The sequence below is a fragment of the Chanos chanos genome, chromosome 9 (genome assembly GCF_902362185.1).
Source record: "Chanos chanos chromosome 9, fChaCha1.1, whole genome shotgun sequence".
NCBI classification, from domain to species: domain Eukaryota; kingdom Metazoa; phylum Chordata; class Actinopteri; order Gonorynchiformes; family Chanidae; genus Chanos; species Chanos chanos.
The window spans coordinates 30,859,484-30,871,588 of record NC_044503.1 but is presented as its reverse complement, the minus strand read 5'-3'; the positions used below and the strand labels follow the sequence as shown (position 1 = coordinate 30,871,588).

General features: G+C 41.3%; 2 protein-coding genes across 3 annotated transcripts in view; one reads left to right on the top strand and one right to left on the bottom strand.

Moving 5' to 3' along the window:
• adam22 (ADAM metallopeptidase domain 22) overlaps window positions 1-12,105 on the bottom strand; it is a 61,612-nt gene that overhangs the window by 19,861 nt on the left and 29,646 nt on the right. Inside the window, exons 6-7 of the mRNA XM_030783895.1 lie at window positions 11,746-11,809; window positions 157-226 (exon numbers count right to left, since the gene is read on the bottom strand). Coding sequence (XP_030639755.1) covers window positions 157-226; window positions 11,746-11,809 — 134 coding nt within the window. The remainder of the gene's footprint in view (window positions 1-156; window positions 227-11,745; window positions 11,810-12,105) is intronic.
• Window positions 534-5,258, top strand: cldn12 (claudin 12). 2 transcript variants are annotated; one of them, XM_030783897.1, is made up of 4 exons: window positions 534-608; window positions 1,685-1,997; window positions 2,381-3,038; window positions 3,135-5,258. In XM_030783897.1, exons 2-4 carry the CDS (start codon window positions 1,721-1,723, stop codon window positions 3,208-3,210), a joined length of 1,011 nt encoding a protein of 336 aa, XP_030639757.1. In that variant the 5' UTR covers window positions 534-608; window positions 1,685-1,720; the 3' UTR covers window positions 3,211-5,258. The 2 variants fall into 2 exon arrangements, with proteins under 2 accessions (XP_030639757.1, XP_030639756.1); XM_030783896.1 differs by having other exon boundaries at window positions 2,381-5,258.

Sequence of the window (12,105 nt, the reverse complement as noted above, 5' to 3'; positions counted from 1 at the left end):
GTTCCATATTCACTTTTATAATTTACAACAATTGTGTATTCTATAACTAGCAGTTTGAAAGATATTATATTATAAAATATGCAAAATGTATATTTTGCAGTTAATTTAATTCATTTACATATATTGACACATCTCTGCAGTACAAAAGTAACCTACTTGGAGGCATGTAGTCTTCAGGAGGCTTGAAACCTGGAGACTTATAAACCATGTGTATATGAACATCCTCCTACAGCGAGACAAAGAGAGAAAAATAGAGACAATGAATTTGACGCTTTCATTTTTGCTTGCAGTCTAAAATAAAAATAGAGGCACACATGATTTCTTCTCACACACATAAAATGATTCAGAATTTACTGATATAATTTCATAAGGTATTTGGTGAATAATTCCAATTTTTATTTGTCTATTGGTTGTACAGATGGCGTTCTGTTAAAAATCAAAGTTTGAATAAACAATCGTGAGCGTGCATATGACGTCAGTCACTGCCTGGCGCGTGCACTCAGGAAGTCCCTTCACCGTAGGAAACACTACAGCAACGAAAGGGTTGAAACTGGAAAAATGATCAATATTGGCGTTTAGGAGCCGTCCGAAATTCACACTGGTCACCGGTATGTCATGTAACATCATCTGTCATTATCTTAATTGATCTCTGGGCAGCTGAATTATCCTCGAAGATTGAGGAGCAACAGGTTGCGTTGTTGAGTACAAAGCTAACGTTAGCTTGTTAGCTTAAGGTAGCTGGCTTAGCTAATATTTACATCGAAACCATTAATCATAAATTTATGGCACCATACCGTATTTCAGAAATATCTCTGAAGTCGGGACAAGACGGAAATTCTGCATGTATGCTTGGTTAACAATGTAAATCAACCGCCGAAGCGCTAATTTAGTTATACTCAGTCATCCCAGCTATCTACCCGAAGTCAGTTAACTTAGAAGAGGAATGTGGTATCGTGTTAATCTGATTTTATATCCTTTGGTATCTGCTTCCCTTAATAATAAAGGACCTAAATTTGGTGCTGTGCAGTGCTTGTAGGAGCCCCATAACGTTAAAAACGTAGTAAGTTGGACAGCTAGGCACGGGGAGTGTATAAACGCGTTTGACAGAGCTGTATTGTTCTGTATCCGCTGTCAGTCCGTGTGTAACTAGACTTGTCGCCTGATTGGGCACACAAATTAAACAAAGTATAACAATGCACGGTAGTGTGTCATTCATCGCACGGTCCGAATCACGGCACGTAGCGAAATACACGCTGCGCTCTTGATTCAGTTGAACAGTGATGTGCATTGAATAGACCAGATAAATTGAATGTCAGGGAACAGTTTTTATAAGTAAGCCAAAGTGTCATATTCCAGTGAGCATTTCAATCACAATGTACCTGGTAGATTTCTTTTTTTTTTCTTTTCAATTGTATATACTTATTTGAAAAGTGAGTAAAAAAAAAGTGCCCTAAAATGATTTTATTTGGGCTCACTTCTGGTTTATTTATGTAGCAGTGGGCAAAGTATGAATTTATTCAGAGTTTTTATAATATCAGCACATCTTTATATTCTTCATCTTTGTATCACAACATTTTCTTTGTCTCATACTCAGGATGATTCATGAGACATGTCTTATCCTTATGAGACAATGTCACAGAGAGGCTATAACCACTACCATACTTTTATCATCCCTCTCATACAGGAATTCAGGTTTTTGTCCTACGGTCACGTTTCTGGCATGTCTTGCCGCGACATCCACGCCACAAACGCGTTTGCGTTCATCATTGCCGTGCTGTCCATGGGCGGTTTGATCGTGGCCACGGTCATCCCTCAGTGGAGGACCACTCAGCTGGTCACGTTTAACCGCAACGCCAAGAACGTGACCGTGTACGACGGCCTGTGGACCAAATGCGTGAAGCGGGACGGTTACTCTGGCTGCTTCTACTTCGACGCAGAATGGTACTCCAAAGTGGACCAACTGGATCTTCGGCTTCTCCAGTTCTGCTTACCAACAGGTACGGTCAGGCTCAACCCTCCACAACTTTATGTGTTCACTGTTCTTAAATTACTGTGCTGATCATGCATATCTCAGTTATTATCATTTTGACTGTTTCAGTGTAGCTTCTATAAATTTTCTCACACGAGATAATTAAGTAGCTCCTTAACAGCTGCATATTTGGATTGTATTTTGCCTCCCTTGTGTGTCACTTTGAATAAAAGCATCTGCTAAAACGATAAAATGTAAGATGTAATAAATGTAAAATTAATTAATTACTACAGCAGGCTTCATAAGTATGTCATGTGCAGTTTAGATTGTAGATCTGCAGTTCTTTCTCTGATGTGCACCACATTTATCTAATGTAACAACTTCTAAATAAGACGTCTGTGTTTGCTTCAGGCCTTCTTTTCTCAAACCTGGCGTTGCTTCTCTGTCTGACGGGAATGTGCAAGACAGCCTGCTGTTCCAAGACTCCTGAAGACATCAAGACCAGCCGCTGTTTAGTGAACAGCGCAGGCTGCCACCTAGTGGCCGGGATGTTTCTGTTCCTGGGCGGGGCGATCGCCATGCCTCCGTCCGTGTGGTTCCTGTTCCACACTCAGGATCTGAACGAGCGTTACGAGAACCTGTTTGCCGTGGAGTTTGCGGTCTACGTGGCGATCGGGAGCGCGGGCGGGCTCATCCTCGCCGCCCTGCTGACGTTCATGTGGTACTGCATGTGTAAGAAACTGCCTTCGCCTTTCTGGCTGCCCCTGCCCGAACCTCCGGCCATTCCCAACAGCCTGTCGGCTCAGCCGCTGATATCGAATGGCCTGCCCTCGCCGGTTGGCTACGCCCCCCAGAACTTCCCACCCGCTGTTCTGGACGCGGCATCCTACGCTCCCGCGCAGGTCCTCCCGCAGGCACAGCCCATGCCGCCTCACGTCTACATGCCCCAGATGCCAGTTCAGGACGGGTACGGTTCTGAGGTGGGCGCGTCGCAGGCGTATGGTTACGCCCCATCGCAGAGCTATGCGCCGTCGCAGAGTTACGCGCCTTCGCAGAGTTACGCCCCCTCGCAAAGTTACGCCCCCTCGCAAAGTTACGCCCCTTCTCAAAGTTACGCGCCTTCTCAAAGTTACGCGCCCTCTCAAAGTTACGCCCCTTCACAGAGGTACGCTGGCCATCGCCACTCATCCCGATCGCGTCTCTCGGGCATCGAAATCGACATTCCCGTCCTCACAGATTAACGCAGAGAGATATAACAGTTAAATTAACCATTTATACGAGATTTTAAATGAAAAAAGGCCATTTTATGTGTCAAAGATACTGTTTTCACAGGTTTTTGTTAATTTTTTGGTCTGACCGTCTGTAGATCAGGGAAGTTAGGCTACTTTAAACTGTTGGACTCTGTTGGCCAACTGTGTTGTAAACTTAAAAAAAAACTTTTAATGAAGGAAAGGGAAAGGCTCTGTGCTTCAGTAGTACTGAACACATGACCTTTCTGTTTAAGCACTGTAAACATTCACTGACTCAAAGTCAAGACGCTGTGGTTTTAGTAAACAAACACATTTAGGGATGTCACTACACAGAGATTAGGCTACTGTAACAGAACTGGAACTCTAAAAAGGTCTTTTGAACTTCGGCTGTTCCACACTTAAACTACACTCATCCAACGCATAATAATCGTCTCCATGGCAATGCGAGACACCCATCTCCACACTAATCCAGCCTTAATGATTTCCACTGACACCACACTGACAACCTCTACTCAGCTCTATGTGACATAGCAAAGTTCAGCAAAAGTTAAACTTATTTAAAAAAAAAAAAAAAAAACACTTCTAGAAGGAGATCCTAACAATACACTACTCACAGATTTAACTATTATATATTATTTTCCTCAGTGCCAAGGTTTTATTGTTAGCCTTTGTCAAAAGTCATAACTGTAGTGCCTTACTGGTTCATCATTCAGGGAAGATATGGCTGACACCACTGTACATATTCCAGATGTATAACAGAGCACACTGCTTTTCTGCTCTTTTTTAGATGAGTTACACAGGATGTAGGGTAAAATGTGACAAGCTGCCAATTTTTTTTTTTATCTGTTTTTAAAAACAGAAGTGCTGATATCTAAAATGAGCTCATGTAAACCGACACAAAACGGTATTGGTGGGTATAGATGTTTGTGTCAGAGATTATGAGTTGGTTTTAAGGTTAATTTTTAATAGGTCACAGCTATGAAGGATTTATGAACGCTTATGTACGGCCACGCTAGGTCAAGTGTTACTACTAATGCAATTCTGTCTTATTTGTAGTTTTTTGATTGTTTGTTTGTTTTTTCAATAATTGATTTTAAACTGTGAAAATGGCAGAAAGTGCTTGCTTGCCATAAAGTTAGCCAAGCCTGATTCACAAAATGAACTTTTTCGAGGATATAATTTCTATACGCAAAGTATACACTAGGCTTTTTTTTTCCCCCTAAATGTTTACTTTATAAGTATTATGTTCAAATGCAGCTGGAACACTGTAAAAGAGGTTTTTGTTTGTTTGTTTGTTTGTGTGTTTTTATAAAAGTACATCTGTGAAGATATACCTTTGAAAGAAATGTTGTATAATACTACTTGTTGTATTTCTGCAAAGACAGTGATCTACCCCATTTTTTGTCATCAGTTCACTTTATGTTATGTGTCTGTGTGTTATAAAGAAAACACACATCTTTCCTATAATGAGTCTTTAGAACACTTTGAGGGCAAAGCACTCTGTTTAACATTCCACTCTGAAATCAAGGGAGACATCTTCTTTCTTTTGATTGTCTTGTTTCAGTGTCTTAACTCACAAAAGATGCCTGGTCAATATAGGCTTGATAAAAAAAAGATAATTTATAATGTATTACGTGAATGACAATGCAGGCGTTTTCAGACCGCAGGGTTGAGACAGAACACTGTGTTTTACAATGTTTTGAAGGATGCCTTTCTCTGGAGGTCGTGTTTCGTACCCTCTCGCTTCTGCCTTGACAACAGTTTTTTTTGTTTGTTTTTTTGGGTTTTTTTTTTCAAGAACAAGACAAAAATTATTTGTGTTCACGCCATTTATATCATATTGTGGGTGCCAAACATAATACACTTGACTGCTTACTGAAAACTTGATAGCATTTCCACGATTTCTCCTTCCCCGTCTCTCTCTCAGTCTATCCGCGCTAATGCCTAGTCTTCACTTTATTCACTTCTTTGTGGAATACAAGCAAACTGCAGTTTAGGGAGTTAAAATTCCCAATGCTTTGTGTCTTTTTCTTTTATTAGTGTGTAGAATGCTAATGACCACAAAGGCCTTCTTTGTAATAACAATAAAAAAGGAAAAAAAAAAGAACAAAAACAAATTAATGAATCCTGGGTTTGTGCTTTGAAATTTGTTCGCAGCTGGTGGGTCTGTGGTATATTTGTTACCACAGACAACTTAATAAGATTTTAGAAGAATTCGAGTAACTCTAATGAGTCTGAGTAATTATTTGGTTAATTTACATAACCTCCAGTAGTGAAATAATCCTTCTGTTAAACTATGAACTCATATAACATTGCACATGAACAAACAAATATGATTATTATAATAAAATACGCTGACTATTAAGTGATATTACCAGAATTGCAAATCAAGTTCATTTTGGTCTTGACTAAAGTTCCGAAGTTTCTAAATAAAATTCAGTTTAACCACTCAAACGGCCAGTGCATAGCACAAGAAACGTGACCATCAAGTAAAACAGATTAAAAAAAACAAAAAAACTATGTAGTTATTTCCAGTTCTCATCTTTAAAGCACGGGGCTGTTTTCCATCTGCTATGGCTAATTAGAACAAGTGGAAGTGGATGTTGAAGGAAGTAGAACTTTCCTGTGAAGCCAGTAAAACAGTTCACTTCCATCCAATCAGCTCAACCTTTGGTTTTCTCCTCCCGGCTTCTACAACGGGTTGGCAAAGTCACAGCGCATCTGTCGGTCGCTCCTAACACATAAAGGTCGCTGGTCACGACCTCAAGCGACGTGACTTCGGCGTCAAGGGACGCGACGTTAGTGTTAGCACCCTGCAGAGCGGTGCTAGCCCGGAACAAATCGGCCAATGAGTTTCGGTTTTCCGCTTGGAAAAAAAATCTGAGAGCAGATTTAAAACAGCGCTGCCAAATTTGGTCAATAACTGTCACGTTTCCCGCTGCCATAAACAGAAAAAAATGATACTCGCTATTTAACTTAAAACCCGCCGTTTGACGATGCAATATTTTCGTGATTTTTCATTCATATTAACAAAAATCTTTATCTTAAAGAACATATATGTAGGACCTTAAATATTAATTTGATGTTAAATAACAGTCAAACGCCACAAGACAAAAAGAACAGAGGTAAAGAATAACATGACATACTCTGTCTGGTTAGTCTGAGAAAGCAGAGTTACCACTTGGGTTGAACACTCTCATTATGATCTTCAAAAGCAACAGAAACAGAACCAAAGCTCAAGAGAAGCCTCTGAGTCACTGTCTCCTACCACCAGCCCTCTCTACAGAGACTTAAATAAATAAATAAATAAAGTAGACAGCGTATAGTAAAGAGGTCTCTAATACGACTGTGCCACAGTGAGACTCTGAGTGATTTGAGTAGTGACAGCTCATATAGTTTGGGGATTAACTGCTATTGTTCCTCTCTTTGATGTAGGCTTTCATCTTAATAAACCTCTTGATAAACTAGGCAAATTTAGAGACATTTTAGTGAGGAAAAAAAATTGGTGAAGCAATGATATGACATTTGGGTATGAGCTAGACAGCTTATACGGTTGAATAATAGTTATGTTACTTCTTTTTTTTTTTTTGACTATTGGATGAAGCCAATATGGGTTTTGTCATCAATTATTGTTTTTTTGTTTTTTTTTCGCATGGCATCGAAAATAAATACAAATATAACACAGGTGCACCCTATCAGGCAAATGCATACTTTCCTGCACATATGGTCAGAGAAACACTCAGTCTCCAATGGGAGGAGGGGGGGGTGGGGGGGTACTGGTGGCTGGCTAATAAGCTTGGGTGGGTAGGAATCTCCCCGAATCTGTCTTGTCCCCTCCTTCTCTTTCTTCTCTGTCTCTGCCAAGATATCTCAGAGACCATCTGTGTGAGACCCTTAATCCGTCACAAAGTGTCCCCTCAGCATGTGAGGGTGTGTGTACGTGTGTGGGTGTGGGCGTGTAAGGGCGTTAGAGTCTGTGAGGATGAAAGGGTAAGAAAGAGCATATAGGGGTGTGTGTGTGTGTGTGTGTGTGTGTGTCCCAAAGAGAACAAGGCTGTGCATAGGGTATGTGTCTGTATCTCTGTAAGGGGGCAGGGCGTGTGTGTGTCAACGACCAACTCATGAATATAAAGCGGGTTGGGGGGATGGCACATTTTTTCGATAATTTGAGTGGAGGGGTAGTGGGGGCATTGTTCGCCCCAGTGGAGACAGGACAGCCTGAACCCCCCCCCATACCAGCAACTCTCCCAACCCCCAACCAGTCCCAACCCTTCCCTGTCTGGATGCAAAAAAATCAGGCGTGCTTGAGGCTACAAAGAACTACTCCATTCCCTGAATACACACTCATCCCCACCCTCTGTATCTGTGTGTGTGTGTGTGCATGTGTGAGAGAGGTAGAGAGAGAGAGAGAGAGAGAGAGAGAAAGACAGAGAGACAGAGAGAGAGAAAGACAGAAAGAGAGACAGAGATAGAGAAAGACAGAGAGAGAGAGAGAGAGAAAGAGGGTGTGAGGGTAGCATTCTCTTCCTTCCCCCTCCACTCAAGCTTATGAACCTTCTGCATCTACTCTCTGGGCTGTTGTTTTAACCTCCCCTAGATTTACAAACACACACACACACAGGCGCACACACACACTCTTGCACCATCTCGTCATACACTTATTCGACTGGTTATGCAGCGAGATAAAAGAGCTCAGATCCACAGGAGAGAAAGAGGTTGCAGGAAAAACAGGTGAGCAGACATATGGTCTCCTCTTTTTCACAACACTTAAAATTCAGCATCCCTTACAAACACACATACACACACACACACACACACACACGAACACAAACAAAGATCTGAGAGAATACAAAAATGGATTATAAAGAAAGGATCATTGTATAAATTAGATATATATGTATGAGGAATAGAGAGATTTTGTGAGTGTGTTTGTGCGTGTGTGTCTGTGTGTGTGTGTGTGTGTGTTTTCGACACTGGTCTCTGTCCAGAGGGAACTCAGTTCCAAGCACAGAATGTTTTGAGTACTGAGAAAGTATCACTGACACAGCATCTGTGAAAACTGCAACCAGTTCCAAAAAACAAAACCCAAAAATAACACCCTAATTCAGACAAAATACAGAAACGTCAGCTTAAATGTTTTACTAACCAAAGTCTGGACTCAGGTCTTAACATCAAAAACAGCTCAGTATTCAAATCCTCAGCTGAAATCATTTACTCTAACCCCACGCTCATATTGTTATAACGCAACGACAAAAATTCAATAAAAATCTGAAGACAAAACATAATGCCAAACAGCCACTGAATGCTTGCCTGTCTGACCGCAATGACAGACAGACAGATAGATATATAGATAGATAGATATATAGATAGATAGATAGATAGATAAATAGTTAGATAGTTAGATACATACATACATACTGTACATTCATGCACTATGTGAAGAGGAGGTGATTAGAATAAAGTGCATTAACCCAAAAGAAATGCTCTGTTTCCCGTCAGGGGAATGCAGTTACAGAAAGCCTTTACAAGCAGAAGCCAAAAACTCCCAGGGCTTTTGGCCTCAGATAATCTCCGCAGCATCCTCCCTCAACAGTGTGAGACACTACGGAGGCCAGGGAGGGACACGTTTCCCTGGCTCCTGCTGCCGTTTGGGGCGGATAACAGATGTACGAGCCATATGGCGAACGGGCCGCTGTATGCTCTTTGGGTCGTTATCACGTCCGAACGCATCACATCAGAAAGCAATGCTCCACCAGTGTAAGCACGTACAAGGTCGTGAGGTCAGCATTTTCGGTCAAAACAAAACCACAAGGAAGCAGGAGAAGAACAAAAAAATGGCCTAGTCATCTCTGGGGAAGAAAACCCCCATACGCTAAGCTGACGACGCGGTCTGTAGCGAAGCTAACTGCATTGTACGACACTTTATGAATACGTTTATAGGGGGCAAAGAAAGAAAATGAGAAGCTTTGACGTTAAAAAATGCTAGAAAGTAACTAAACTACTCATCATCGCGTTGCTGCTAGCTTGCGTAAAAAAAATAAATAAATAAAAAAAACTGTAACGTGAAGCTCGTGACCACGCAGTGTTTCCTCTCCCTCCAAATCTGAAGAAAAAGCGGAACGGTGAGACAGCAAAAGGAATTTAAATCTCTTTCCAGGCTACGTTATTGCCACTATTTGACACGGATGTCAGACGGTATTGCAAACGAAGCACACAAGTTACGTCGGAAGCATCAATGCGAAATGCCACGAGGGAAACCAAACAGTTCTCCGTTACCTCGATACTGTCGGCTAAGACGAATGCTGACAGTGGAATAACATGACACGTACTGACAGAACTTAGGAGGAGACGCAACCTAGAGAGCCGAACATTCAGAGACGGACATACCTGTCAAAAGCAGCGTGTGTGTATGTGTGTGTGTGTGTGTGTATGGGGGGGGGTCATCAAGGGGCATCTGGCTAACTTTGGTAGCTCCTCACAGATCAGCTTAATGTAATGGAAAGCAGTGATCCACGTGTTTATTTAACACATGGGGTGATATTGGTAGGCCCTGAAAGTCGACGAGTCGAATCTGTCAGTCGAGATTCTTCAAGTCGAGCAGTCGTTTTTGGTTTTTTGTTCACTTTTTTTTTTTGGGTCTGTCAGTGTTTATTTTTCTATTCTAGCAGGGCACTTGCTAAAAAAAATCCATGCGCTAGTGGTTAACTGATGAGAGAAGCTGAAACCCGAGGTGAAGTGGTTGGTAAACTAGGCTAGCTATAACCATGTCTCAGAGGAAGTCTAAAGTATGGCGGCATTTTGAACTTTTGAAGGACCACCCTAACAAAGTTAAATGCATACTCTGTGTGCAACAATTCGTTTATCATTCAACAACATCGAACATGACAAACCGCTTGAAACGGGTAAGTTGCACAGCTGGGCGGCCATCAAAAAAAGAGACTGAAGACAAACGTTTGCTTTTTCATCTTAAAGGTTTCAAATCTTAAACTGCAAGTGTTTAATTTGTTTATTTATTCATTTACTCATAAGATTTATTTATTACGTTGAAGGAGGAATACAGTAACCTAATAACCCTGTCTTGTTGAAGACGAGAAGTTATTATTTCATAGTGGGCAATGGCATGAATTTATTTTAAACTGTTTCACTTGCTTATTCAATTGCTCGTTTTTAGTGTTTAAAGTGAAATTTAAAAAAAAAGGCTTTAAGAGCTTGATTTAAACAGAAATACATGTGCCACCTGTCCCATTCCTCAGACAAATCCATATGGTAGCCTGACGTTATATATCCGCAATACAAATAGGCCGCAATTCAAATCTTGCATCATATGCAGCTGTCTCTTATTGATTTTTAAATGCTCAAAAATATGTCCCCATGACTCTGTTGCATTTGACTATGTTAATGTGGTCGAAATCATCACTGAAACTCATGCCAGTGGATTTTCTGATCGGCAGACAGTCTATATGAAAAAAAAAGGAACGAATAGTCAAATATTCGTATTGAACAGCCAGTTCCGACTGACAAGACTCTGAGTCGGAAACAGCCCTAAATATCAGTCTAACTCTTCATCTCTCCAGCCCTCTCTCCCTCTTTCAGGTTTCAGCATGCTTTCTTGTGGAGATGAATAATTCAGACCTCCCGGAATCTCTCATGTGTGGCATGAAACATCTCGGCTCAGAACATCTCCAATGCACTTTTCTCCTCAGAGAGGGAGAGAGAGAGAGAGAGAGAGAGAGAGAGAGAGGGAGGGAGAGAGAGAGTGGGAGAGAGCAGTGGCTTGGCACGGACCTCTATCAGTCTGACTCTCAATTGGTTCTCACTCTCTAACTTTCTGTCTTGCATCTTCAAATCCCTTTCAGTTAGTGCACAACCTCATTTGCTCTCTCTCTCTCTCTCTCTCTCTCTCTCTCTCTCATTAAGATATCCACTGTGAATGATAATTCCAACACTGAGAATCTTTATCCATATCCCCAATCTCAGTTACGCGAAAAGACCATAAACCTGACCTCAGACTCGTATTTTAATTAAACAACCTGCTAATTATGCATTAGAAGATCTGCCAAGGCCTGCACAGGTCGCTTATCTCTCAATGGGCGTAAACGACACAGCTTCAAACTGTCTCAGTCCTTCTCCATCTCTCTGTTCACTGTTCAAAGTGTCTCAATCCCTCCATCTCTCTGTTCTGTGTGAGGAAAAGCATTGAACTGCAAGACTAGCATTACCTGCTATTAGCAGCACCTTCTTATGTGTTAGATGATGCGACAGAACGGAAGTTTCCTGTGTTGTTATTGATCTGTCCCCTTTCGGTGACCTTAACTTTACCTTCTCTGTGTGTGTGTGTGTGTGTGTGTGTGTGTGTGTGTGTGTGCGCGCGTGTGTGTGTGTGTATTTGTGTGTGCGCACTCACATGCACATTGGAACTGTTTGTTCTCTTGTGAGCATTGTGTTCACGATGTGTTTACATAAAAAGGAGATGAAGAGAAAAAAGAAAGAAAGAAAGAAAGAAAGAAAGTCCATGGCTATACTTACACTGTCACTGTCTTCTCCTCCTGGCTCAATCATGTATGTGTGATTCCCATCAAAGAACATCCCACTGTGATAGGAAGAGAGAGAGAGAGAGAGAGAGAGAGAGAGAGAGAGAGAGAGACAGAGAGAGAGAGAGAGAGAGAGAGAGAGAGAGAGAGAGACAGAGAGAGAGAGAGAGAGAGAGAGAGAGAGAGAGAGAGAGAGAGAGAGAGAGAAAGAGATATGTTACTTAAGTGCTGCATAAAATAGTATCTAAAAGTTTTTAATACAGTGTCTGTAGATTTGTGTATGAGTGTAAGATTTGTAGATTGTACAAACAAATCCTTATTTTACTGAACAAACACACAAAAGACAGAGAGAGAC

Excerpts from the sequence above, each read along its gene's own strand:
- cldn12 (XM_030783896.1), top strand. The coding sequence starts at position 1,721 with ATGTCTTGCCGCGACATCCACGCCACAAACGCGTTTGCGTTCATCATT. Across the intron at positions 1,998-2,380 it reads CCAGTTCTGCTTACCAACAG|GCCTTCTTTTCTCAAACCTG; the intron begins GTACGGTCAGGC and ends TGTTTGCTTCAG.